Source organism: Lampetra fluviatilis, chromosome 8 (assembly GCF_964198595.1).
Source record: "Lampetra fluviatilis chromosome 8, kcLamFluv1.1, whole genome shotgun sequence".
Lineage (NCBI taxonomy): Eukaryota > Metazoa > Chordata > Hyperoartia > Petromyzontiformes > Petromyzontidae > Lampetra > Lampetra fluviatilis.
In genome coordinates, this window is record NC_136282.1 from 5210568 (window position 1) to 5237944 (window position 27377).

General features: G+C 45.7%; 1 protein-coding gene across 2 annotated transcripts in view; it reads left to right on the forward strand.

The window, feature by feature from the left end:
* Positions 1 to 568: 568 nt before the first annotated feature.
* The window catches only part of LOC144933786 (voltage-gated potassium channel KCNC1-like), a 48516-nt gene continuing 21707 nt past the window's right edge, over positions 569 to 27377 (forward strand). For both annotated transcript variants that reach the window (XM_078858901.1, XM_078858900.1), the window contains exon 1: positions 569 to 2242. In XM_078858901.1, coding sequence (XP_078715027.1) covers positions 1622 to 2242 — 621 coding nt within the window. In that variant the 5' untranslated portion in view covers positions 569 to 1621. The remainder of the gene's footprint in view (positions 2243 to 27377) is intronic.

Sequence of the window (27377 nt, forward strand, 5' to 3'; positions counted from 1 at the left end):
ATTTCTCCCACCCCTCTCTCTCTCTCCCCCACCTCCACTCTATCTCATATCTCCCATCTTTCTCTTGATCATCTCCCTCTTTCTCATCACTATTCTTTCTCTCACCTCCACTATCTCCTATCTCCAATTTTACTCTCTCCCGTCTCCAAATTTAACTTTCACCCTCCCATCTCCGCTATCCCCACTCTCATCCCCGCTCGCAACCTCCACGCTCTTATCGCTATACCGATATCGCTCATCTCCACTGTCTCTCTCTCTCTTCCACCTTTAATCCCTCTATCTTCTCCACTCTGCCATCTCCCTCTCACCTACCCTCCCCTCTCTTCGGCTGCGCCCAATCGTCCCTTAGACGATGCGCCTGTGACACGTGCAAACTGGAACATTTCCGCGGCAGCCGCTATTATAAATACTGCCATTAGCAGGCGCTCCTCTGTCTCGCTCGCTCGCTCGCTGCGTTCACTCGCTCCCATGCGCCCAGCCCCCTCCTCCTCCTCCTTGCCTGCTTCCATCTGCACCCCCCACCCTCCATCTAGGCTCCCCACCCTCCCTCGGCACATTGCCCCAGTGATTCACGGAGGCGGTGGCTCATTGCGCTTTGCAGCCGCTGCTGTCGGGACCGCGTCTACCCGGAGCATCTGCTGCTGCTGATTCACCGAGTCGCTCCGTCTCTGACTCGGGCTGACCGCCTGCACTCCGTCTGCCACCCCTCCCAAACACACCCTCCTCGTGTTTAGGATATTTGAATGTACTCCATCTCCATCCCCCCCACCCCTCCCTCAACCTAATTCCTTCCCCTCGATTCCTGAGATCCTCCCCCGCCGTCGCGTGCTCTTCCTCCCCCGCGCGTGAGGGTGCACCAATGCACGACGCGCGTGTCGAGGAGCAGACAGGAGCGAGACGACGCGGCGGACACTGGATGGCCGGCGCTGGTGGTGGGCAAGGAGACACGTGTTGCGATTATGTTTCATAATGTACGTTAACTCTGCTATATTCTAATATATAAATAATCACTTTGCTCGTTCCTGGTTATAAATAGCTTGTTGATAGTAGGCGTATTGCGTTTAAGCAATCTCGGATTATTCAGTGAAGTATATGAAGTGAAATTCATAACGTTTTGAATTATATTTTACAAAGGACGCTTCGGTAAAAAATTACGATGAAATAATTGCAGTGGAAATAATACAAAAGAGGAACGTGTAAATGAAGTTGAATGAACAATAGCTTGATAACCAGGTCGTAATAATAATAATCATAATCTCACTTGGGAAGAATTAATCTGACCTCGCCTTGAGTCACATCCACATTTCTCCATCTCTAGACATGTGACAGCTTCCTCTGGTGGGGAGAGCAAAGCGATCCGGAGAGGGAGGGGGCGGGCGGGCGGAAACGTTGAGATATATAGAGAATATTGATAGAGAGCTCGGCCGATTCATTGCGGGGGGGGGGGTGTAAGGGTACAAGAGCGCCACACACACCCACCCAGCGAGACCAGCACACACACACACAAGACAGACACAGACATCACGGCCGAAGGCGCACGGACCACCCTCGCGTGCATGCTGTGCATGCCACCTGGCCCCCGGTGGGGTTCCTTGGGTCACGGTCGTATCGGCCAGCACGAATGTTCACCTCGGTTTGCATCTCTCCATACTGCGGCCACAAGTCGGGGAACAAGTCTCCCTGCAAATCGTGCCTGGATGGCGACCTGGGCAGGAGCGACGAGAACGAGCGCGTTGTCATCAACGTGGGAGGCACTCGCCACGAGACGTACCGCAGCACGCTGCGCACGCTGCCCGGCACGCGCCTCTCGTGGCTCACGGAGCCGGACGCGTTCGCCAACTTCGACTACGACGCGAAGGCCAACGAGTTCTTCTTCGACCGCCACCCGACGGTGTTCGCGCACATCCTCAACTACTACCGCACGGGCAAGCTGCACTGCCCGTCCGAGGTGTGCGGCCCCCTGTTCGAGGAGGAGCTCATCTTCTGGGGCATCGACGAGACGGACGTGGAGCCGTGCTGCTGGATGAACTACCGGCAGCACCGCGACGCCGAGGAGGCTCTGGTGAGCTTCGAGAACCCGGACATCAACGGCAACGACGAGGGCATCGAGGACGGCGACGTCTCCAAGAGGTTCGGGCTCGACGAGCGCAGTCCCGACGGAGGGAAGCTCAGCTTCATGCGCCGGTGGCAGCCCAGGATGTGGGCGCTCTTTGAGGATCCGTATTCTTCCAGAGCGGCCAGGGTAAGACGCGCGGGGGTGTGGACGGGGGTGGAGAGGGCTCACGGTGATGTGTGTGCTTGCATTTGTGTTCTGTGTCTGAGCGTGAGTTGCGGGGATGGGATGGGGGGGTGTAGGCGGTCAGCGCGCTGCGCTACGAACCCGGGGAATCTGAGCTCGATTCCCTGCTCACGGCCACCAACGCCAGTGATGATTAACTGAACCGGTCCTGGGCCTCCCCTAGGTCAACTCAGCCTCAAATGAGTACCTGGTGTTGTGTGTAAACATCACCACTAAGGAGACAAAGGCGGTCGGGCGCGGTGTTGGCAAACCACCCTTTCGTGTGCCGTGCCGGCCTTCATAGGTGTTCGCAAACAGCACTTGTCCTAACAGTCTGTTGAAGGCTATATGGGGGATATCTGTCTTTATCTTTAGTGGTAACCCAAGTACGATTCCCTTTCACGGGCTGCCATCAATAGCAAGTGGTGTCTGACATGATTCCGGGTCTCCCCTAGGTCGACTCAGCCTTTAAAAAGTTCCCATTGTGGCGTGTGAACATCAGCACTGGAAAAACAAAGGCGACCGGGAGTGGGACTGCGTACACTTCGTAACCCTCTAGTTAGTTATATCACTCTTCATATGTTCTCGCAACTAGAACTTGCCACAACCGTCTATGGGATTTCCTTTTGCATTTCTGCGTTGGAATCTTGTTTTTTTATTTTTTTTAAAGTGCTGTAAATGCCACATTCTCGTGGCAGAGATCACCGTGGCGATGATGATGATGTGTGGGGAATGTCTGCATCCACCGTTAGGCGCTGCAATATCTGTACAACCCGCCTCGCGCTACGCTCGTCGTAGAATATCAACTCGTACAGGTGCATTGCATGTAGCGCGTACACGTGACTCGTCCGGGGAAAAAATCGTCAACAGGTCACACGCACACGCTGTGCGCCGTATCTCATCCTGGCATCGTGTAATTTTTAAACGGGTCAAGGAGATCAAATGAGCCCGTCTCCACGTTGAACATCGTGCCCTTGCACCTGATTATTTTTTTTTATTCCACATTACTATGACGGGGACACGAATGCACGTGCATTGTGCGTGGCGTCTGTAGATTGTCGGCCAGCGGCTGCCTGAATTGTTCAGTGTTACGGCAGACGCACGGAGGCGCATATGAATGAATTCACGTGCATCTAATTTCAGAGGGCATGTGATTATCTACAGAGATCATCCCTGCTTCTGCTGGAATGCCTTTACATTTCATGTCAGGTTTGCGATTCCTCTTCCATACAAGGGTCAGGGCGCGTAAGTAAATCCTACTGAAGTGCATCTGTGCTGTACATATGTTACGCATGGAGCCGTGTACAGAAGTAACGGCACGTGCACGTGCTGCATGATGATGCATCGTTGTGTCTCAACCTGCCTACATAGCATTCCATATTCTAGATTTGAAGCTTTCGTGACTGCAAAGATTCATATTCTTAGGTTTTTTCGGTTAAGTCACGTAAGTAAAACATCAAAATAAAAATAAAAATAAAATAAAAAAATCACGACGTTTCGGAGGCAACACAAGTCTCCGTCATCAGGTGGGACCGTCACAGCCGAGTGATGCAGCTAATTCGGCTGTGACGGTCCCACCTGATGACGGAGACTTGTGTTGCCTCCGAAACGTCGTGATTTTTTATTTTATTTTTATTTTGATGTTTTACTTACGTGACTTAACCGAAAAAACCTAAGAATAGCATTCCATATATTAACATCGAATGTCTGGGTGCACATATTTGAGTGAATGCCGTGTATCCGTTCATCTCGTCAATGTGTTACATATGTTTCCACGCTTAGACAGTGCTATTGACGGACGTCATGCTTTGTTTGTTGATTTGCCGTCTAGTAGCTCATTATAAACGTGTGTACATGATGCCATTTATTGTTTTTACTTCATACACCACGCATGTACATTGCCATTTGGGCTGCACGGAGAGCATTGCGTTGCTACGCCTCGACATGGCCGCTGTACCATTGCCTCCAACATGTCCTCACACTTTACGAATGTCCGTAACATGTACACACTAAACACATCGTTGACTGGCCACGCTGCATCGGCCGTGGTGCACACGCGCGATTAATACCAACGACAGAAAACCCCCAAACACATTCTTCAATAGCACCGCGGCCTTAAGAGGAAAACAAACATGTGCAATAGGCAACGTTTCGGGGCCAACGGTCCTTCTTGTACTACGAACAAGGACAATTGCCTCGCTGTTGCACGACGCATGTGCGGTACATGCATCGTGTGTGCAATTTTAACGAAGTGGCAGAGCGCTCGCAGCGCACGCGACCACAATACAAAGCCCGGCCCCCTCCTCCAGAGAGGCCGAATCCCACTGAGGCACTCGCCCGCCTCCACCACTGGCGCAATTGCCTTCTCTCAGGCCCTTGGGTAGACCCAAGGCAGCGAGGGACATGACCGTGGCGTTTGCTACGTGCCGGCCTTTGGGCCACCTTAATGGGTGCTCGCAAACACTGCCGACTACCAGCGGCAGCTCGCTTAAACAGTGATGCCAGAGTACAACATCGTGCCCTGTTGCCAGCCAACGTGTGCGCAACACGTGTGTAACTATACGCTTCAGTAGGATGGCTCTCGCTTGCTTGAGCATAGATTCTATGTATGTTACCAACCATGATTTCAACAATGAAGACAAAGCATCACGTTGTTGTGCCACTTATAAATACCCTCAGTATTTTAGGTTATATTATGTTTTCACTACAGTATACATTTTTAAAAAGCAGCCATCTCAGCTCGTGTGCAGGTGATAGGCAAATAATGACATTGTTCGATCGTGAGAGATACCGATGGCTTTGTGATTCTCTTCCATCCAGCAGTGGATTGATCTTGGCTGCTGATGATGACCAGCATTAATGCGTGGCTTTACCAATTAGCCAAAATGGAATCTTAATATAGACGTCGGTATGTTGAAAATAGATGGGAAATTGCACAGGAGACAGAAATACATCACGGTGTATCCTTCCAAGTCAATGCCATCAGCTGATCACTAATCGATGATGTGATACAAGTGTAATGCATTGTGTGATACGGTATATATTAATATTTCTCCATGCACTGAAAAGCTCATATTGTAGTTTTCAGTACGGCGCGAATGCTGAAGGCAAGCATGCAATGCACAGACAATTTTGCATTTGCGGATGCATTTAAATTCAGAAGCATTTCCAATTCACACACTCGTAACAAGAAGACACACTGTGTCACTGATATACAGTAATTGCAATGCTGTCCTGTAGGTATGCGTGGGCTGCAATGTGCATGTACAAATGGCATGCACCAATCTTAAGGGTCTCTTTAATAGGTCATTAAAATTATAGTGGATAGGAAACCCTTCCGGAGAGGTGACTGTTATAAAAAAAAACATGTTTTGCTTTGGATTGATGTATTCGGATTGACGCGTTCGAGTAACCATTGAACCACTTGTAAATGTCTACAGGGCGTCATTAATTACATTAACAGAAGCCGATTTATGCTGTAAAGTGAACCCTTTGATTGCTGAGGGCATATCACCAAATGTCAACGGTTGAAGCTTATCTACGTAGACTACCAACTGCCCCTATGTAACTTAATTGGTTGTCCTGTGGAAGAACTGGCCACGGGCATAGAAATGGGGAGTTTCCACTACCTTCGCAGAACAGTCCATGGAGACGAATACTACGAAGCGACTATTTGAGCAGAGAGACGCCGATTGTTTTACGCAATTCCATTGCTGCCGAGATGCGCAGTTATCAATGAGGGCACACAGATTAATTGAAGAATCCGTGCCATGTTGCATTTTCAATGGACGGAAAGTGGTATGTTGAAAAACCCATGCAATATTGCATGGGCTCTTCAACACACCACTCCGAGCTCTTTCAATCAGCAAAATATCTCCCGTGTTAAAATAATTCAAAATGTATCGATACTCAAACGAGTTAGGGCTGGTATTCTTCTGGGATAGAACTGCCAGTGTAGCTTACCCAACTCCTTTAATCGGTTGTTACGGTGTGGGGAGTAAAGAAGTACCAGGGCAAGTCAGATGCAGTTAAAAGTCAAAGAGGATATTGGGCAGTATTCGTACCCACTCGCAACTCATGAGGCGGTGGTGAAAATTCGACATCCGTATGCCAGTCTGCAAGTGTAACGTACCCATCTCTTCAAATCGATTGATTCAGGATGTCGGGAACGTGTCCCAGCGTGTGCAGCATAGCAATACCAAGACAGGTTATGTGAAGGTCAAAGTCAAGTCAGCATCAAAGATGAGTTTGGGTGGTGCTCATCGCCATTGGCAGCCCTGGACCAGTGGTGGAAATTCCACATTACCATGGTGGGGGGTTTCTGCAAAGGGCAATTGTTCACTTCCCACAAAACCGTATCAATGCTATTGATGCTGGAAGAATGATGGTCTGAATCAACCCCTCACATGGATGTCAGAATTGAGAAGCTCTAATCTCGCCACCGCCCAGCTGGGGTGGTGTAAAAAGAACCTCCGTGAATAGAAATAAGTGGCGACTGTGATGGGCGCATGGTTCTTTTAATGGCCAGATTTATTAAGGGCTTTACGCGAACAGGCCAGGCTGAAGAGAGAGGGGGGGCATGGACCACGCGCGCTGTGACTGCATGCAGCGGGGAGCTTACTCATCCCCGGCTCCGCTGCCTTTTAAGTGGCGGGCGTGCGGGTCACCTTTTTTTATTGCGTCGCTGAGCTCGCTTGCACGTGGGTGCAATCACGATGGAGAGCAACTCAGAGTGGGCACGGGTGGCCACACGCGACCGGACGAATGGTGCCGACACATGGCATCGGGGTCTCCAGGTTTTCTGGCTCTGAAAATAGAATGGCTGTTGCACAGTGTGGCAATTAAATATTAATTGTCCTCTACTTAACCTGCGAGAGCCCACTGAGATTCATTTTTTTTAATTGTGCTTGTAATGTTACACGGGGGAGACTATCTCCTGTCATAGGAATGTGGAATTTCCACCACTGCCTCAAGGGGATGAGAGCCTGCACCACTGTCGACTTCCTCACAAAACAGCACTCGTAAAATGTATTCCAGAGGGATGATAGACTGGATTCACCTACAACCAGCATTTGAATTGGCAACCTTTCCGATTGTGAGTCAGGCGCTTTGACCGTGACGACACCTGGCTGAAAAAAGCAAACCGTTATGTGCGTTACAAGTTGCCGTGCGTCGAAATTGATCCGGCGCCAGCCGCTGGCAGTGAGCGTGCCTATGAACGTGTCACAGCAGCCGTTTCCAGTAGGTGAAATTAACGAGAGTCCCCTATCCGCATGTCCCCGCGAATATACGTCAGGCCCCCGTTAAGTGAGCATAAAAAAGAAACGTCACGTGGTAATGACCCACATGCTGTTCAGCTGCTGACTGCATGATACAAATAAAAATAGGACGTATCCGATGGGCGATCGCTATCGTCACATCAGTCGTTTTCTAAACGCGGCCCCGTGGACGGCAAATAAAAAAAAAATCTGTGCGGATCAAAAGCATGTTCGTTTTGCAGTTGTATCAAAATGCTTAGAAGCTGCCGCGACGTGGCGATTACCGCACTGGACTTGCAATCCAGCGGATTATGGTTCTGTCTCCTATCTTGTCACTTGAAACGTTGGTGGAAGTTGCCGCAAACCCCTGCCTCTGTCCACCCAGCAGCCTCCACATGGGTACACCACGATTAGTCGATCGGCAGGTGGCGTGTAGTGGGGTAAAGTGTGGGTATTCTCAACCTCCTGCAAGGCGTTTGGCCAGTGCAGAAGCCAACATGCTCCTCGAGAGGGACTCCTCTAGTGGAGGCTCTTCTGCCAGCAGTGGCCTGAGCAGGCTACCGCAGGACTGGACCTTTACTTTACACCATCGCCCTATTGGCGTTGGTCGTTCTATTCTTGTACATTGCCTCAACGAAGACCGATACGCACAACAATGACCTTGATGCAATGCAGCGGTGCATGGGTCACAGGTCACAGCTGGCACTTAAACAGGAAGTTATTATTTGTCTTTGCCTCCAGTTTTTTTTACGTGGGTTTACAGGCTCGTAAAATATTTAAATACACTCGTGATATTATGCAGTGCCCCTCTTTTCTCCCGAGAGGACTTCCACTACGGAAATGGGATGATGGTATCCGCTCGTGTGCAGGAGTCAGATAGATTGCTGCTGATGTTATGCGGTCACACTGGACAGCTATAGTGCTGGAAATATGTAGGACATCACTGGCTATAGAACATCTGTACTGTGAGTATGTGTACATTGACATTCAAGTGTGGAAGTCTCTCCCCGAGTGTCACGGTGCTCAAGTGGACGTTCAACAATGCTCGTCCCTGTTTGTGGCCGGCGGTAGAAATTCCACGTTTCCATGTTGGCAATCAGTCTCTTCAAAGGACGGCAATTTTTTGCCTTCCCTATGCGCACCCAGATGCATTTCTATTTCTCCCTTCAGAGTTTACCCCTGACTAGGATTTTAACTCGCAAGCTTTCCTTCGCGAGTAAAGCAATCAAACTGCAGAGCTGCCCGACCATTATATATATACATCAGCTCAAGCCTCCCACAAGTCACGTGACGAGTGTGTATCACGTGACGAGTGTGTGGCCACTCCCACTCTAAACCCTTCCCCTCTCCCCGCCCCCTGTGAAAACAGACGCTGCTCCCTGCAGCTCAGTTCTGCTTGTTCCTTCCTTCTCTGTCCCTCTCTTTTTTTTTACGATCAGTGGAAACAAGAAGATGCTCGGTGTAGTCGGCACTTTGCTTCGTTCATCATTTCGTATTTTTTTTTTTATAACTTTATGTAAACCCCCACCTCTCGCTCACTCTCTCGCTCACTCTCTCGCTCACTCTCTCGCTCACTCTCGTTCTGCACGCAGCCCTTCTCGCAGTCCAACGGCCTCTGACGGGTAGCTCATAACTGCTCTTCCCTCCCCTCTAATCACCCTCTCATCCCCGACTTCTTGACCCAGTCATTCCTTCTCCCCTCATCCCCTTCCTGCCTGTTGCTCCTTCTATCTTCCAGCTGCTCGTCTTGAGCCGTGCCTGTCATCCTGGAATCCTCGACCCCTTCGTGATTTTTTTTTACCATTCGAATTAGAATCTCAACTCGTAGTGTGCACAGTGTTCACTCACTCTCGTAGGGAGAGAGCAACTCAGAGGCGCGGGGAACCACAGACAAGCGGGAAGGCAGCCACACGATGAGCCGGTGCCAACAATTACCAAAGCTACGCTGTCTTCTACGTACAAAGTTGTTATTGGCCAATTAATGAGTGATTGCATGTGGGAGGAAAACGGAGCACCCCTAAAAAAAAAACCACATGCGATGGGGAAACACTCTATCCCATACCGGAGGAACAGGCGGAGGCTCTACGCTGGTGAGGCAGGGTATGTGGCGTCTCCTCAACGGCCATGGGGAGTTTCACGACATTTGCGCGGTGATTCACCAGCCCGAGTTGCCTTCGCGGTGCTGGAGTATAGGCCACGTGCGTAGGCACCCCACCTGCATCCCACGGTGTGCCACGGGGGGAAAAAATAACTTTTATTATAATAACAACGTATGAAGTGTCATTGTTGATGCGCCTTGCACACACCACAGGAAATAAACTGGACTTGACAGCTGTGTCAGCGTAAACGTGCGCTGTGACGCCTGCTGTGTTTTCTGAAGAGTTATCCACCCCCCCCCCCCCTCTAAAGTACGGAAAATCTCTCTTCGCTGGGGTATCCAAATTCGTGAATAAAAATAGATCAGCAATACATTGCGGATCTCTGTCAATCGACTGCGGGATGGGTCACGGTGTTTTCCCCCATGACTCACCACGCCGCTCAGCGCTGCGTGGCGACGGTTGGCGGCATGCTATTCCGCGTAATCCTTGATGTTGGATATCATGATATTGTATAGTATCTGCTGATTAGCTTCTTGAATCTTTCTCATTATATGTCACCTGTAACATCGCTGCGACATTGAGGAACACCTCCTGTGGTGTCTCATTGTTTCTAAATATGTAAACTATCACGATGCTGTATGACACTTTATATATTTAAAAAAATTCACCCACTGACTCATCTTATAAACCTTATAAACAAAGATGAAGATCACCAGAATAGTCTTTAACATGTTGTTCGGGCAAGTCCTATTAAATCCTAAACAGCCCAGCAGAGGTTGGGTGGACAGCACCACGCCTGAGCCACCTTTGTCTCCCTAATACTAATGTTTACACACCACACAAGGTACTCATTTGAGGTTAAATGGACATAGGGGAGGGCCCAAGACCAGTTTAGATAATTAACCACCGATGTTGGCCATGAGTGGAAATCGAACTCGGCTTGGCCGACTTCGTGGAGCAGTGCGCTAATCACTGTGCCAACTCTCCCCACATCGACCTCGTGAGCAATGCCTCAGACGCACACAACAATGTGCGTACATTTTGACTTAAACCTTTCGTGACTGCAGGAATTAATATTCTTGGTTCTTTCGGTAAAGTCACGTAGGTAGAAAACAAAAAATAATAAAATAATAAAATGAAATTACAATTTTCAAATACAAAAAAAAAATTTGAAAATAATTATTAAAATATTATAATAATACAAAAAATGTAAACGTATTATTTATATACATATATTTTTAACGATATTTTTTTTCATTACTTTCTTTTTATATCTACATGACTTTACCGAAAGAACCAAGAATAACAATTCTAGATTTGAAGCTTTCGTGACTGCAAGGAATCATCTTCTTAGGTTTTTTCGGTAAAGTCACGTAGAAAGTAAAATAAAATAAAAACAAAAATCACGACGTTTCGGAGGCAACACATCTGGCTGTGACGGTCCCACCTGATGACGGAGACTTGTGTTGCCTCCGAAACGTCGTGATTTTTGTTTTTATTTTATTTTACTTTCTACGTGACTTTACCGAAAAAACCTAAGAAGAAGAATAACAATGGTGTGTGCGTGCGTGCGTGCGCTCTACACGCACTGTGTTTCCTTCCACGCGCAGTCGCCTTGCGCGTCTCGGCGTGAGCTGCTCACTGCAAACCGGACTGGAACTCAATCAAGTGCCCGAGCACTTAGCGCTCAACCACAGCACTTCCCCCCCCCCCCCGTCAGCCTCCAACAATTGGCTGAGAAAAAAGCCCTACCGAAGCAGCTTACGGACCTGTGGCTGCTTGACAACTGCTGCTGCTGCTGCTGCTATTGTTAACGCGTGGAAATCACACGTGCAATGAAGACTATGATGGTCATTTTGTGTTTAGTTTGTGTCCTTCGCCCGCACCTCCGATGAATTCGGTTAGCTACATACGGTGCGAAAGAAGATCTACATACACATATATATATCATTATCATTATATCATTATACCATTATCAACGTTCAGCCATTTAACACTCCACTGCTGGATGAAGGCCTCCCTGACTGTGCGCGCAGTACGGATCTTGAAATAATATGCAGGGCACTGCGTGTCTTCGTCGCTCTAATGAATCCTTGCTATGCCTCTCAAGTACGAATACACACATAATGACCGTAGACTTACAATTCATACATACATACATCATTAATTTGTCTAGCTTATGCATGTAAAACATATATTTTAGGATCTGCATTGGTAACGTATAACAACAAGCTAACAAAACCTACCTTCTTTAAAACTGACATTCATTTAACTAATAATTTATATATAAAACGAATGTTTCAGACAATCAGCTTTTTTCCACTGCCACTCCCAGACTCTCCCCATATCCACCTCAAGCGCTTTGTTGGACCTAATAGGTGCTCGCTAATGGCCCTATCCCCAGCAATCCATATGCCGTGGCTCTGTAGCTAAATCTCTACGTAACTAAGCACGCACACACATTTGGCAACATTTGTCATGTTCCATAACGGAAACGAATCTGACGTTGTGTCCATGACGAGCCCTTTTAAAGCCATCCCAAAAGACAAAGCCACAGTTTTTCCGCAGCATCGCGATACGCAGGGAAGTGCGTCATGAATATGAAATGAGGATGACATCACATCACACCTGTACGATGGAGTTGAAATCACATCGTAGCTGTATGATGATATCACATCGTAGCTGTATGATGATATCACATTGTAGCTGTTCAATGACGATGACATCACATCGTAGCTGTTTTATGATATCACAATGTAGCTGTTCAATGACGATGACATCACATCGGAGCTGTATGATGATATCACATCGTAGCTGTTCAATGACGATGACATCACATCGGAGCTGTATGATGATATCACATCGTAGTTGTCCGATCTGAGAAGTGGATCTATGACAGCGTGTGCAATTGTAATAAAACATCGTAAATTTGTCTCATTAACAGATATAAATGATAACTTTTAAGGGTCGTCATTCTTTTTTTCTCTGGATTATTTTACGAAATAAAATTAGAGCCTCTTTGTGTATCACGAAAAAAAGATCAAATGTTCAATGTCATTTGTCTCGCTGACAGCCAATTCTTACAATGGAGTAGTGAAAAATCGTGTTTCCCCCAAGTCATTTCCATCCACTAATGGTTCACATGGCTTGGTGTGGCATCACACCCAAGAGAATGGTAATCGAAGGGGTAATAGGGTGCTCAATTCATAATCCCAAGGTTCTCGTTTCTAATCCCTGCCTGTGCTTTTCATTCGGACCGTCAACAGTGAGAAGTCAACAATGATTGTCCCATGGAGAAACTTGGCCCCAACCATATCAATGTGGAATTCTCACTATTCGTTCTGAACCACCAAAGGGGATGGGTTCTGCTGCATCGTTTGAGCATGGCTGCATTCTGACTTGGCTTCTTGCTGTTGTTATTGATCTCCTATCGCAACTACCGGTCTCATTAACTCGCGAGTGGACCGAAGCATCGATCAGTCAGCCGATGTCCATTCTTTGGTTTACTGATGTTTTTTTTATTTGTATATATTCTATCTACTCTATACAAACCAGTGTTCTTCATTGCAAGGCCCGCATGCCACTGGCAGCCCCTGGTGACCTTTAGTGCGGCCCCTGATGTGCGGCCCCCGTCAATACACAACGTGGGAAAACACCGCGTCATGCTGGAAAACGAAATGGTTTCAAATGTCTGGCAGCCCTGGTGCTTTTCGATGGAAGTGGCCCTCTCTTAAACTGAGTGAAGAACACTGATGTAGAGGGTTTAACACGTTGACTCTCGCGACCAATATCATCCATAATAGAGGTTTTTTTGGGGTTAAATTGCGTAAATATATAAATGTGTCGTGGAAACCCGCCACCACCCGACACAGCCAACTAGTAAGGGTTGTCACGTGAACAGAACGTGGCCAATTCGTCACTAGTACAGCACACCGGTGTGTCGGAGAGCCAAACCACAACATTGTGACTGATGGAGAGGGTTCACGTGACCCAAACAGCCACTAGAGGCCACTACATTTACCACAATGTTAAAAAGGAACCTTTTCGTGAATTACATTGTGATGCTCAGTTAAGCCAATAAACTGAATTGCAAGGGGAAACAATTGTTGAACCCCTTATATTTAATGTCTGCATCTTGTATTTGGTCTCAAAATCCAGTTGTAGATTATGCTTTATTTCAGCTAGAATAGTAAAGAATGCTGTTCTGGGAACTAATTTGGCACATCACATCCAACTCATCTTATTGATTCCCTCTCATGTTTATAAAAAAAATTGGATCATGGGAATATAGGGAACAATTACGCATGGATATTATGATTATGGATAGGTGTACCTTGTACTCTCGCGGTAAAGGCTTACGTTGATAATCTTCTACTCCACGCCAGCTTAGCGTTCTGGAAAATATCGCTCGTTTATTTATTTCTTTTCGTAGCGGTGCCCCGGACAGTTTGTATTATGTGCGCGTTTCCTGCTTCACGCTTTGTTCATTAATGCAGATGACTCAGTTCTTTTAAACACAACAGGTTCGTGTTCGTTTCAGAAAGGCTAGCTTCGGGCTGCGTTTAGGTGCTAATAACATGCGGCCGCATGCATTCGTTCACTGAATAGAGCGTTCACAAACGGCGTTGCTCCGAGGCTAGAACTGAGAATTTCCTGAACACAACAGCCGCATTTACATGAACACGTACACAAATGTAAACGTATGCATATGTTTGCGTACGCCATTCCTCACATTAACCTGAGAGATGCTTAGCCCTCTCATAACATTATCGTATTTAAACAAAACAGAGTAATTACCTGTAAAATAATGGAATAAAAAATATATAGATTCGCAATACATTAGGGGCAGCCAGTATTTTCAATCGTAAATTAATCAAGGAGCGCAGTGCGTTTGCAATGGAGAGGTCGGTGGTTCAGGTCCTCCAGCACGCCGGTTAAAACAATTGGCCAATGTCTCAAATCCATCCACCTCTCTCTCACTCCAGAGTCGATTGGCAACTCACGTGTGGTGGGTTAAAGCGTTGCTACTGCCACCTCTTCAATGGTGTGCGGTCAGCGTGGAAGAGTTGGCCAAAATGTCTTCCCGAGGGGGCTCTGTCATGCTCACTCCAGTGGAGGCCCTTCAGCCGGGAGTGGCGCGAGTCAGCTACTTGCAAGGCCGTACCTTTATCTGTTTACCAGCTGTTAATCAAGGACAGTCTTTTATCATCGAAGCCTTACCGAGTCTCAAGAATGTGTTTTTTTGTTACTGTTGTTTTCTTCCTGGAGGGTCCTGCATTGTGACGTTTAACCGATTTCCGTTTTTTGGGGACATTCTTCCGTTTGAGAGGGAAACGAACATTCCTGGCGAACCCCCACGGATAGGAGGGCTGAGCACTCAAACATCCGCACAGATCGGCTGCCTGCGAAAACACAAGAGCATTAACGACGCTCAACGCTTCACGTTCGTAGCCATGTTTCGAGTAATTGTCTTTGCTTTCATATAGTTGTTTCGTTCAACAATAATCAGCGCTGGAAAGCAAACAGAATGCGATCCACACGCTACTTGTATATGAAGCCCAGCCACTGTAATCTGCCTATTGATCCCAGGCAGATTCATTTTGATTGATTTTTTGTGTAAGCGTGCAATTGTAGCTGCAGCAAGGCTGCTTAGGTCCCAGAGCTCTCTGCCATTCCAGATGTCCTTGGAGTTAGTGGGCATAGGTGTGTCTGTGTGCACTTTCACGCGCACGCGTGCGCATGCAAGGGAGCGATGGGCTTAGAGGTTGGCGTGCTGCACCATGAAACTAACGACCTGAGTTCGATTGTCACTCATGGGCAACGTCAGTGGCAATAATCTGAACCGTGCATACCTGGGCCTCACCGAGGTAAACTCAGGTGAGTTAAATTATACCTGGAGTGGTGTTTGAACATCAGCACCGGTGAGACAAACGTGGCTGCCTGTGTGAAGCTTACCACAACACCCCCTCGTGCGCTGTGCAAGTCTTCACTAACAGCACTTGCCCCAAAAACCGATGTTAGCTACACGGGGGTCTTTGTTTTTGTACTTTTACAACAACGCCATTTTTATGTTGTCATGCGTAATCAGTGTAAGGGTTGTAAATGTTGTGGATTCACTCTTCAACACACCGGTGGGCTAAAGTAGTGAACTATTTGTCTTTTGTCAACGTGACACCTTTTTTACTGATTAGCCGTGTCAGGTGGTGGAGGGTTGCGACACATTTATAAATAACGCGATCGAACTTAAAAACCTTAATTATGAATAATATTGTTCGCGAAAGCCTACGTGTTAAACTGTATATTTAATTCCACTATGGTTTAACGATTCCTTTTTGTTCTGCAGTCGAATAAATTGGTGTAGCTCACAGCAACGCAGCAATCCAAGAGAAGTGTGCTCCAGAATGAGTACGGCAAACTGCGCTTATTAAATAAATGTCATGTTTCACTGCCCCGTGTTATGAAGATGTTTACATTTCACCGAGCTGGACATCGGGCAACGTCAATGGTAGAGCACAGCAGAGGTGGGACAAAGTCATTGTTATGCAAGTCCAAGTCGAGTCGCAAGTCATCAAATTCATGACTCGAGTCTGACTCGAGTCCAAGTCACATGACTCGAGTCCACATCTCATAGGTGGGACAAAGTCATTGTTATGCAAGTCCAAGTCGAGTCGCAAGTCATCAAATTCATGACTCGAGTCTGACTCGAGTCCAAGTCACATGACTCGAGTCCACACCTCTGCAGCACAGCTACTTATTGATTCGAAGCTTTCGTAACTGCAGGAATTCATGCTCTTTGGTTCTTTCGGTAAAGTCACGTGGGTAGAAAAAATAACTAACAGATCACGACGTTTCGATAGCAACACAAGATATCGTCTTCGGCTTAGCCGAGGTCACCCACCCCTACCCTCTCTGCGATGGTTCTTTCGGTAAAGTCATGTAGATAGAAAAAATAACTAATAGATCACGACGTTTCGATAGCAACACAAGACATCGTCTTCGGCTTAGCCGAGGTCACCCACCCCTACCCTCTCTGCGATTACATTTACTTACAAATTCCATCTCTAGTCCCGCCCACTTACCCTTGGGTTGAACCCACCACAAACGTATATAAGGAGCCGTCCATAAATGACGTCACGCACCTAGGGGGGGGGGGGGTCAGACATTTGTGACGATGTGTGACGAAGAGAGGGGGGTTTGAGAAATGTGATGTCGCATCAAAATGCGCAACTTTAAATAAATATAGACAACACGTTCTGCTTAATTAAATAGACTGTTTAAATAAATGTCTTCTCCTACATCAGAGTGCAGCGCCACATTAAATACGCACTACGATGACAATAGTTTAAAGCGATTTGAAGCATGTTTATTTTTTTTTTGGGGGGGGGGGCAGAGCTTTGTGACGTCATGTTTGAGGGGGGGGGGTCTGACTTTTTGTGACGTCGTGTGACGAAGTGGGGGGGGGGTCAAAAATCGTCCAAAATCGCGTGACGTCATTTATGGACGCCCCCTAACCCTTGGTTGCAGCAGCTCTCTCGCTACATTTCCTCCTGCCCCAGCGGTCCGCCTGCTGTGTTGTTTCACCTGAAGACGATGGCTTGTGTTGCTATCGAAACGTCGTGATCTATTGGTTATATTTTTTTCTATCCACGTGACTTTACCGAAAGAACCAAAGAGCATAGCTACTTACATCGTTTTACTTTTCGTCAGCTATTTTAAGATGAGTAAATGTTGGCTTTATTTGATTATTTTATTAATATGCATTTATTCTCTTTGTACCATGTAGATTTTTTTCACGCGTTAACTATCTTGTTCAGCACTTACATGCCTATGTCTTATTTTGTATGACATTAATGCAATTCAATTGTTATTATCGTGTATTTATATTATTTCCTTTGTTCCATACCCTTCAGCCCCCTTAAATAATACTTGTAAGAATTAATCACTGTGCGGTATAATTTAGCATTCTTAAAAAGTGAACGTAAGGTGACATTTCTCAACAACTCTGGGAAAAAATAATATGTAAAGGAGATCAAAACTCCTTCTCCACGCATCATTCGAGGGTCTATCCAACACACCAAATATACTGCAACTTGTATTGGTTTATGAGTGATTCAACTATGTACGTACATCAAAACAATGATTAATTAATGACCTGGGCTCTGATTAATTTATATGATGATTTACTAAAATGTGTTCCTCGGTTGAACGTTTTGAAAGCATCGGCCCGTTATACACGAGAATCTGGTTGAATCAAAGGGGTGAGAACTCGGGATTTAGACCCAGAATCTCAGTGCTGCTGGCTTACTGCTCTCATAGTTCATACGGGTTCTAGATTTGAAGTTTTCGTGACTGCAATGATTCATTCTCTTTGTTTTTTTTCGGTAAAGTCACGTAGGTATTTTTTTAAATAAAATTAAACACGACGTTTCGGGCGCAACACAAGCGTCCTTCTTCAGGTGGGGACAACTTAGCGAAAGCACAACCGCGTAAGTGTGTCGTGATTTAATTTATTTATTTATTTTTACCTAAATGACGTTACCGAAAAAACCAAAGAGTATATAGTCCATAGGAGGGCCCAGTCAAACTATTTCACTTGTTGCTATCACGTGAGATGGGAAAAATTTGCAGTATATGAATTATGAAATAATCTTAAATCATGAGTATCCTATCATGTAATCCTCTGTTTTATAAGCCACATATAGAAACGTGCATTCCTAAATGCTTGCCATCACATTTGGTATCACATTCTGGCTCATGGACTATGCCGAGTACAGTAAACCCTCGATATGCGAGAGTTCTGTGGATTCTTCTCTTCCCATCTTAAGAATGACTTAGCAACTCACGATGTGCCTCGTGATTTTCTTTTACATGTATTTCTACAATCCTGATTATCATCATCATCATGCTTACACCACCAGTTGCAAACCTCCTAACTGTAGTCAGTGTTTGCTATTTTTGCAACAAGACCGAGAGAGAGCTAAAACAATGAATCTGGTTTCATTTTGGCAAACACGGATTACAGTCTCCGCTTTCATTCTGTCACTGGTTGTAGATGTCTTCAAGGTATCCCTTTCAGATGCAGATGATGCCCAAGTGGAAACTGTGTTTTTGTTTGTTGCGAGCAAATAGGCTGGCTTTTGTTTCCAAAGATCGCACTTCATGATGTTACAACACCAAGACAATGGGAAACACGAGGACGGGTTCTTGTCATCTGAGTAGTTTTAAAGCGACAAACATTGTTCAACATTTGATACAACAGTAATTTAGGTAACTGCATTATATATTAACATCCTCTATTGTGTGAAAGCAAAAGTTTAAAGGTCCACTGATAATATTACACTGTTCACATATCAACACCTTTTCGACAATTTCGCAGTGCTTTCGAGGCACCACACTGATAAACTTAACTATTGGAACATTTTCATTTTTTTTTTACCAGGTAAGGTCCACTGAGCTATGTAGCTCTTTTTCAGAAGCGACCTGGCTTACCACGTGGAAATCTATAGCAGCCGAATACTCTAAACTCATGTTTCTAAATCAACATGCAGATGCAGTGCAATGAAACATGATGCATGCACATTTGTGTGTGCTGTTGTACGTATTACAAGTGTCCGTATTAAAACTCATTTACACATTTGTGCCAAAATTTGGCTGAGGTCATGTAGTATAATAAACTATATATTTTTTTTATAGGAGCCAATTACTCTAAACTCATGTTTCTAAATAATGGATGGAAAACCGGAGGACCCAGAAAAAAATCCACACGACCACGGAGAGAGTATGCAATATGCTCTTAGTTTTTTCGGTAAAGTCACGTAGGTAAAAAATGAAATTAAAATTAATAAAAATTTAATAATAAAAATCACGACGTTTTTACCTACGTGACTTTACCGACAAAACTAAGAGTATGAATCCTTGCAGTCACAAAAGCTTCAAATCTAGAGCATGCAATCTCCAAAATATACAGGTGTCAGGGTCGGGATCGAATCGACGACCTCCTGTATAACAGGGGAGGTAGTTAACATCTCGCCACTATTAATCGATCTGGCTGACATTTCTATTTCTGCTGGTTAAAACAATCTCTATTGCTCTACTGGCCAGAACACGAGTCGATGTCTGCGTGTTCATTTTGTAAGGCGGTGTCCACGATGAAGACCTCAAGCATGCTCGCACTCGAATAGTACCTTGGCCCTGTCCTTTCTTTGCAATGGCTTGAGCCTTGTCATCACGCTTGCCCCCCACACAGAGCACCGCGGGGGGCTTGCAATGTTATTGACTGATCTGTTGAGTTTAAATGACGTCACGCGATTTTGGACGATTTTTGATCCCCCCCCCCCCTTCGTCACACGTCACAAAAAGTCAGACCCCCCCCCCTCAAATATGACGTCACAAAGCTCTGCCCCCCCCCCCCCAAAATAAACATGCTTTAAATGGCTTTAAACTATTGTCATTGTAGTGCGTATTTAATGTGGCACTGCACTCTGATGTAGGAGATATGTATTAAAAAGTCTATTTAATTAAGCAGAACGTGTTGTCTAAATTTATTTAAAGTTGCGCATTTTCATACGACGTCACATTTCTCAAACCCCCCTCTCTTCGTCACACATCGTCACAAGTTGAGTTTTATTTATTTAATGTCTCACCTGATTGTTCCAAAACATCGTTGTACTTGTTGGCAATCTAAGAGGTATTGTTATTATAGCCATCCTTGTACTCTTCATTATCATCATGATCAATAGCTATGATTAATCCACTGCTGGATGACGACTGTGCCAATCGGAAAATGTGAACATCTGGTGTCCAGATGAATATTGTTGTTATGATAGAATCAATAATATAAACACAGTACTTCAATATTGTACTTCAAAAGTTAGCATTATTATCACCACCGTTATCTCTTACATTTCAGTGGGCTCGAGGCAATTACGATGCATAGCAGCAGGATGTGTTGCTACTCTCTGACATGTATTATTGACCTTCACTGTAACGGTGATCTTAATGGCACATTAGCATCGCCTCCATATTACTTTTAGCATACAAATTTGCTACATTTTATTTTGATAAATGCTTAACAGTCCTGTCATTCGTAGACCTGCGGGTAATGCACTCCAACTCATGGCACAGCCTCCAGCTAAAACAGGCCAACGCGGCAGTCGATTTCAATGTTGCTGCACTATTGATACATTTTGAGTGTGTTGTATGCAACCGGGAATTTTTGTTTTACAGAAGTCTGTGTTTCCATTAAGCATGCAAGTTCAAGTTTTAAGTTGATTTTTGGTAGCTAGAGGCAAACTCAAGAGACCAGAATAAGTCTAATTTAACAGGGTCACCGGAATAAAAAAAGCAAAACAAGTATAAATCTGAACCAAAATACCTGTATAGCATGTGAAATATAACGATGCCATTGATCCATCAATCATCGATTCATAGAGATCCATGAAATGAATATTCCAATGTTACATTCTTATTCTTTCGAATGGATGCTGACGTAGATGCAGAGCAAGGACTACAATTTCACATTCAGATGGTCAAGCCAGATATCCACGTCAGGAGCTGCGGAGTGTATCGCTGCGATGTCTCCTTCATATTTGTGGATCGGGCATCGCGTCGTTATATGTTATATGGTCTGTACTGGATGGACACACAGTGGCACACCGCAGAGTTTTACATTTTTCATTTGTGCATCGGGTGTCTGCCATGGTTCATGCAAAAGCAATTTAGGGTAGACTATGAGCTTCGTGGAAGATCAAACCCAGGAATATTTTGCGTTTGGCCTTTCACGAGGTGTTTGTGAGTTATTTTGAACTCCATTCGGCTCCCCAAGCTTCATTGGGGTTGAATTCGCATTGTTTAAGGTGAAGCACATCGGTCCGAAAGGGAGTTTGAAGGTCGCAGCCTTCATGCGGCCCACTCTCTTAAGTGACAACTCATATGACGAACACCATCAACGTGGCAACCCAACATCGATCTCCAGGTCTCCAGAGCAACAAGGCAATGTTACATTGAAGCCAATGGATGAAACGAGACTGCAAAAATAGGACAGAACACACAATAAACAACGCACGAAGATTGTAAGAACAAGACACAAGTATCGATTGGTGACTTGGATCGTGGCCCCAAATCATGAATATCCATTGGATTTCTGTAGAGTTGATTATTCGACTCCATCGATCATAAATGTATATAAAGAATTAACATTCTTCGCCATCCGATGTAGAGCAGTACTGAAGACCCTGCGACATCACTTGCAAATATAAGAGATGTCAGATGTCACATGCCTACCTTCCATGATCAACGAGCAATTGCCAACCCTGAGCCAGTGTCGGAAATTCTGTATTACAGTGGCGATTGTCATCTTTTCCCTAGGACAGGGGTCGGCAACCAAAATAACAAGAAGAGCCATTTCTTTCAAATTCGGTACAAAATTCAGTATTTCAAGAGCCGCAATGCATCTGAGTACATACTGTACATACGTACATATTGTCAAGAAGCAGCCCGTAAAGAGCCGCATGCAGCTCCGGAGCCGTAGGTTGCCGACCCCTGCCCTAGGACAACCACGAACACTGATTGAGCTGTATCCAATACCAATAATACTGGTAGGAATCTCCTGGTTACACCAGCCCACAGGGGATTATTGTGTCCGTCTGTACGTCCATCGTGCATCCAAAAATGGGAGAGGTGGGGCTAGGTGGAGAGGGGAGGGTGGGGAGGGGCTGGGTGGGTGGGAGGGGAGGGTGGGGAGGGGCTGGGTGGGGAGGGGAGGGCGTGGGAGGGGTGGGGCTGGGTGGGGAGGGGCTGGTCACCCCGTGGTGCCCTTATAAAACTCAACGTTTAACCTACTCACGCCGGCTTGTGCCCGCCCTCACAGTCGGCCACATTTGCGGAATACACCACGCCGCCATTGACCTTGGCCATTGACCGAGCAACCCAACGTTTCTACCAGCTCCCTCCGCAGGAATGTGTTTATTACAGTGCCATGCTTTTGTATGTCAATTGATGATCTCAGCAGGACATCAATGGCTGCATAACAGAAAGAGCACGCATGTTTTTGTACTTAATTTCATAAAGTCCATCTTTGAAGATTTTGAAGATAAGGATGTATTCAATTGATTTGTTATTTTGTGTAGAGTATAACATTCCAATGAGCACTGTAATGGAGCGTTTTTTTCACAACAAAAGAATACACTGATGCATATATCTGTTTTACAAATCTACACTAAAATAAAACATGTTTCAGTGGTGTAGAGATAGAGAGAGCACTTACCATAGCATCCTGTGAGTCAGCAGTGGTTTTTTTCGTATCAAGTCTTACTCTGCTGATGAGCCCTAGAAGAGTAAAACCAGTCCAACGTTTGTGAGTTTAAATAAATGCTGCTGGCTAACATGATTCTGGAAGGCCAATAGGCTGATCGACTATTATATATATTATTTTACGTGGACAAACAGAATGGAAGTTGAGTTTTGTATGATTCTGGTCATCTGTGTAGCTTCAAAGTGGCCTGTGTTGAGAATGGGTAAGATAGACCATTGAAATACATCCGGTGAGAGGCACGGTGATATTAGGTAGTACCACAGCTTAAATCGTGGTTTCTGATTTCGTAAGCAGTTCTAGGACTAAAGAATGCATCACTTGTGTGCTATGTTAAAAATAAACATGTGGGGAAATATATAACGGGGAAATTCATAATTTTAAACAAAAATTCCAGCGACTGCACACGGGATTTGAACCCTTGAACCATTATTCAGACATTGCATTCCTTTTTTAAAGAAAATATGTTTTTTAATTTCATCACTGCAGACAATATGTATCAATGAATGGTTCCTAATAAAATAAAAAAGATGGTATACCACTGAATGGGGAGTCAGACAAAGCGAAGGGATTCCAGGATGGAAGTCCCCAAGATGGACAAAGAAGAGACGGCTCAAGATGAGCAGCAGGCTAACAGGAAGAGGAGGGGTACGAGTCCAGGAAGGGTACGAGGGGGAGAAGGAATGACTGGGCCAAAACGTCGGGGATGAGAGGGTAATGAGAGGGGAGGGCAGTGAGGAGGAGAGAAGGAAGGAGCAAGCAGAAGTGAGATCTACAGAGCGTGTGTTTTCATAGGGGGAGGGGAGGTGTTCATAGTGGGTGTGGCCACACACCACTCACGTGATTTATGGGAGGCTTGAGGTGATCTAGATACAGTAAAACCTTGGATTGCGAGCATAATTCGTTCCGGAAACGTGTTTGTAATCCAAAGCACTCGTACATCAAAGCACTCGTATATCAAAGCACGTGACGCTCGGCAGACAAAGCGTGTCCACGTACTGCTCGTATTGCAAGACCTCGCTCGTTTATCAAATTGATATTTATTTAAAATGTTTGCCCGTCTTGCAAAACACTCGCAGACCAAGTTACTCGCAATCCAAGGTTTTACTGTATATAGATTTTAAAACATTGCACCAATCACTGGGCCTTGTATGAGAGGCTGTTTGGAAATACCATATGCTGTGGTCTCTGAAGTGGATAGGACATGGCAATAGAGCAATGGATGCTTGAATGTAGTTGTATAGAGCTTTGAGTGTTGCCCATTGATGTGAAGTGGGGTTTCTCTGGGTGCTGGCTCTCCTTCCCTCACACTTATTTATGGAATTGGCCCAACCATCAAACAAAGGACCTGCCTGAACGAGAGTATTGAGACTCAGTGAGCCTCTTCGGGGGGTATATTAAGAACATTGTTACGACTGACTCACAGATTGTTCTGCTGGGAATCATGTGCTGTCCATTGCATTGCTAGAAGTGTTCGAAGTGAAGATCGAAGTGAAGAATGATAGATGTGACACCCAGCCTATTGCCATCGCTTCGCACCGGAGCTGCAGATGGGATTGTTTTACCGAGCGTCCCATATTCACCACGGCAAATGCACCTGTTCAAAGGCTGCACCTGCACAATTAATAAATCATTCAGGCACCGTGCAATCTGCTTGATGGTGGGCCAAGGCTTTGTGAACTTCCGCCCTAATCTGATATTAAATATTCAAAACATTTAATACAAAACAAACATTTGACATGATCACATTAAACATTAACAAAGGGTGGGGCATCTCTCGGGGCAACATGCCAAATCCTTCTGATGACAAGCGCCGTTCAGCGGCAGTGGGTGGAGAGACCCCCCCCCCCCGCCGTGTGTTATAGGAGTCAAAGGTCATGGGTTTTGTGTAGTAATACGCTGCTCGAGACAACGCATTGTAATTAATTAAAATCTTTCACTCCGGATCATCCCTTGAGATGGAACAGCCTCGTTGCAAAAGTGTCCGGCGTTGTCTGGTGGCGCGAACCTGGCGGCCACGTAACCACCGCGTCTACAAACACATTTTTCTTTACATTTGCAACGCACGCAGTCGACACGAACACGACGCCAGCTACAGTTGTACGGTGTCAGGAGCAGTGCCGAGAGAGAGAGGGCTGCGTGAACATCGCAATGGCGCGCACCGCCGGTTCATAGAGAACGCTCTCCGACTGCAAGAGTTATTGTCTTCGTCATGGAAATACATTCTTCTTCCCACGATAGGTCCTGGAGTTTTTTCTTTGTATCTCAGACGTGTCCGTTGTTGATCTCGTTTATTCACAATCAAGGTTGTTGGGTTAGATCGCGTAAGTAGAAATGTGTCGTGACTGTCCACCACCCGACACAGCCAGTAAGGTTTGTCACGTGAATAAAACGCGACAATTAGTTTACTACTTCTGCCCACCGGTAGGTTGGAGAGTAAATCCACGGCATTTACAATTTTAGAACGACGTTTCACCGGCAATTACATCCATCATCATTGGGCGATTTGCCAGAATATCTCGAGTTAGGCTCGTAGAGCTAAGAAGATATTTTTCGACAGCGAACCCGGAACGAGTGCTGTGCACAGTTATTTTAACGAGGTGCAGCACGTGATCCTTTGTTTCCGTCACTCGATTCATTGTGCTTTCCAGAATCTGAAACGGATCCCATTCACGAATGCAGACAATGAATTCACATATTAACATAAACAGAAAAGTAATGGGATTACTGCAGTGTAAATTTGAATCCTTACATGCTCATATATTGGATACACTTCTAATGCTTACATTTTCCAGGTGATAGAGCGCTGCTGTTAGTGTTCATCGCACAATCGCACTGTTGCAAGAGTAAGTAATGACTCAGCCCAATTATCATTAAGAATCAACAATATTGCTATCACTTTGTGGGAATTCAAAGGGAAAGTGTCCTACGCAAGGACATTCTTTGGTAATGTTATTGCGTTGGTGGTGGTGCACATGCACCGTTAACAAAAAAACCTCAACACATTCATCAATAACAGCCTTATATACCTACCCAAGGAATATGGAATTTACATCACTGGCTCAGAGCACCAAACAGAGATAAACAACTTTCCAATGCTAATACTCTGATTTGAAATTTTACATCTGGATTTAGTGTTGATGGTGTTGGCTCCATTGTTGTGAATATCGTTTTCTAAATTGCCGCCCAAGTAGTTATCAAGCAATTATTTATTACGTCGTAAGCCTCTTGTATTAGCAGAGTCACACATTTCAGTGTGCTGGAAAATCTAACACTAAAGCCCCTTTGCCTGGTATCCTTTAATATTGTCTATAGAACATGTTCAGTTCACTTTGTGCCTCACTACTGATTTAGCCTTCAGAGCACAACATGTTGTTTTTATTAATGTGTTTTTTTTGTGGGTGCAGGCGTTGGTAACCAAGTTGACACCATAAATTCACTGCACATGTGAAAGAGTGTGGAGTTATCTTGGGTGGCTGCCTACAGAACCGGCCCTAGACCTTTGGGGGCCCTAAAAAAAATTTGGTTGGATGCCCCTTTGATGTATGATTTTTTTCACCCACTAGCTAGCAGTGACTTTAGGGGGCCCTCTGCTGGCCACGGGGCCCTTTGCAATTGCAAGGGTCGCTTAGTGGCTGGGCCGGCTCTGGCTGCCTAGCATTCAAACCCACAATCTCGGACATGCTGGCTCATTGCTCTGAAGCAGGCGTGGCATGAGCTATGTGAGTCACTCATTGGCAATGCTGACGAATTTCCAAATGCCTTGCTGTAAACGAAGACGATTCAGTAAAAGGCAGACGCGTGGCAGCGCAATTTTCTCAAAGGGGGCCTCACATTAGCCACGGCCGTTAACGGAAACGCGAGCGCAATAATGTTCGCTCACTGTTCATTAATTCCACTGCCCACACCTCCATGGGGAGTTTTGTAAATGGAAAGGCTGTACCTTGGTAGAATTCAACTCCCAGACAAAATTTGAGAACTTGGAGTTGCCTGTGTCAGAGAGCCTGCATTTTGAAAGGGCTGTCTGAGTAATGCAATTCCATAGGAAACGCTTTCTCATCCTGCATCAGCGGAAATGAGTACTGCCCCAAAGATCATTCGGGCATTAGGATGCGTCAGCATGGCTTTTGACGTTTGAAATGCGGTTTTGCAGTTGGCTCTCGCCTGTAGTGTGGAGGCAATCGGTAACACGGTGGCGAGATGTTAACTACCTCGCCTGGTGTACGGGAGGGCATGGGTTCGATCCCAACCCTCACGCTGTATATTTGGAGTTTGCGTGTTCTCCCCGTGGTTGCGCGGGTTTTTCTCCGGGTCCTCCGGTTTTTCCCTGCCCATTTTTGAACATGTATTTACAGTATTTGGCTGCTATGAATTGCCACACGATAAGCCACTCTATTGAGCTGTCATGTGTGGCCAGGTCGCTACTGAAAAAG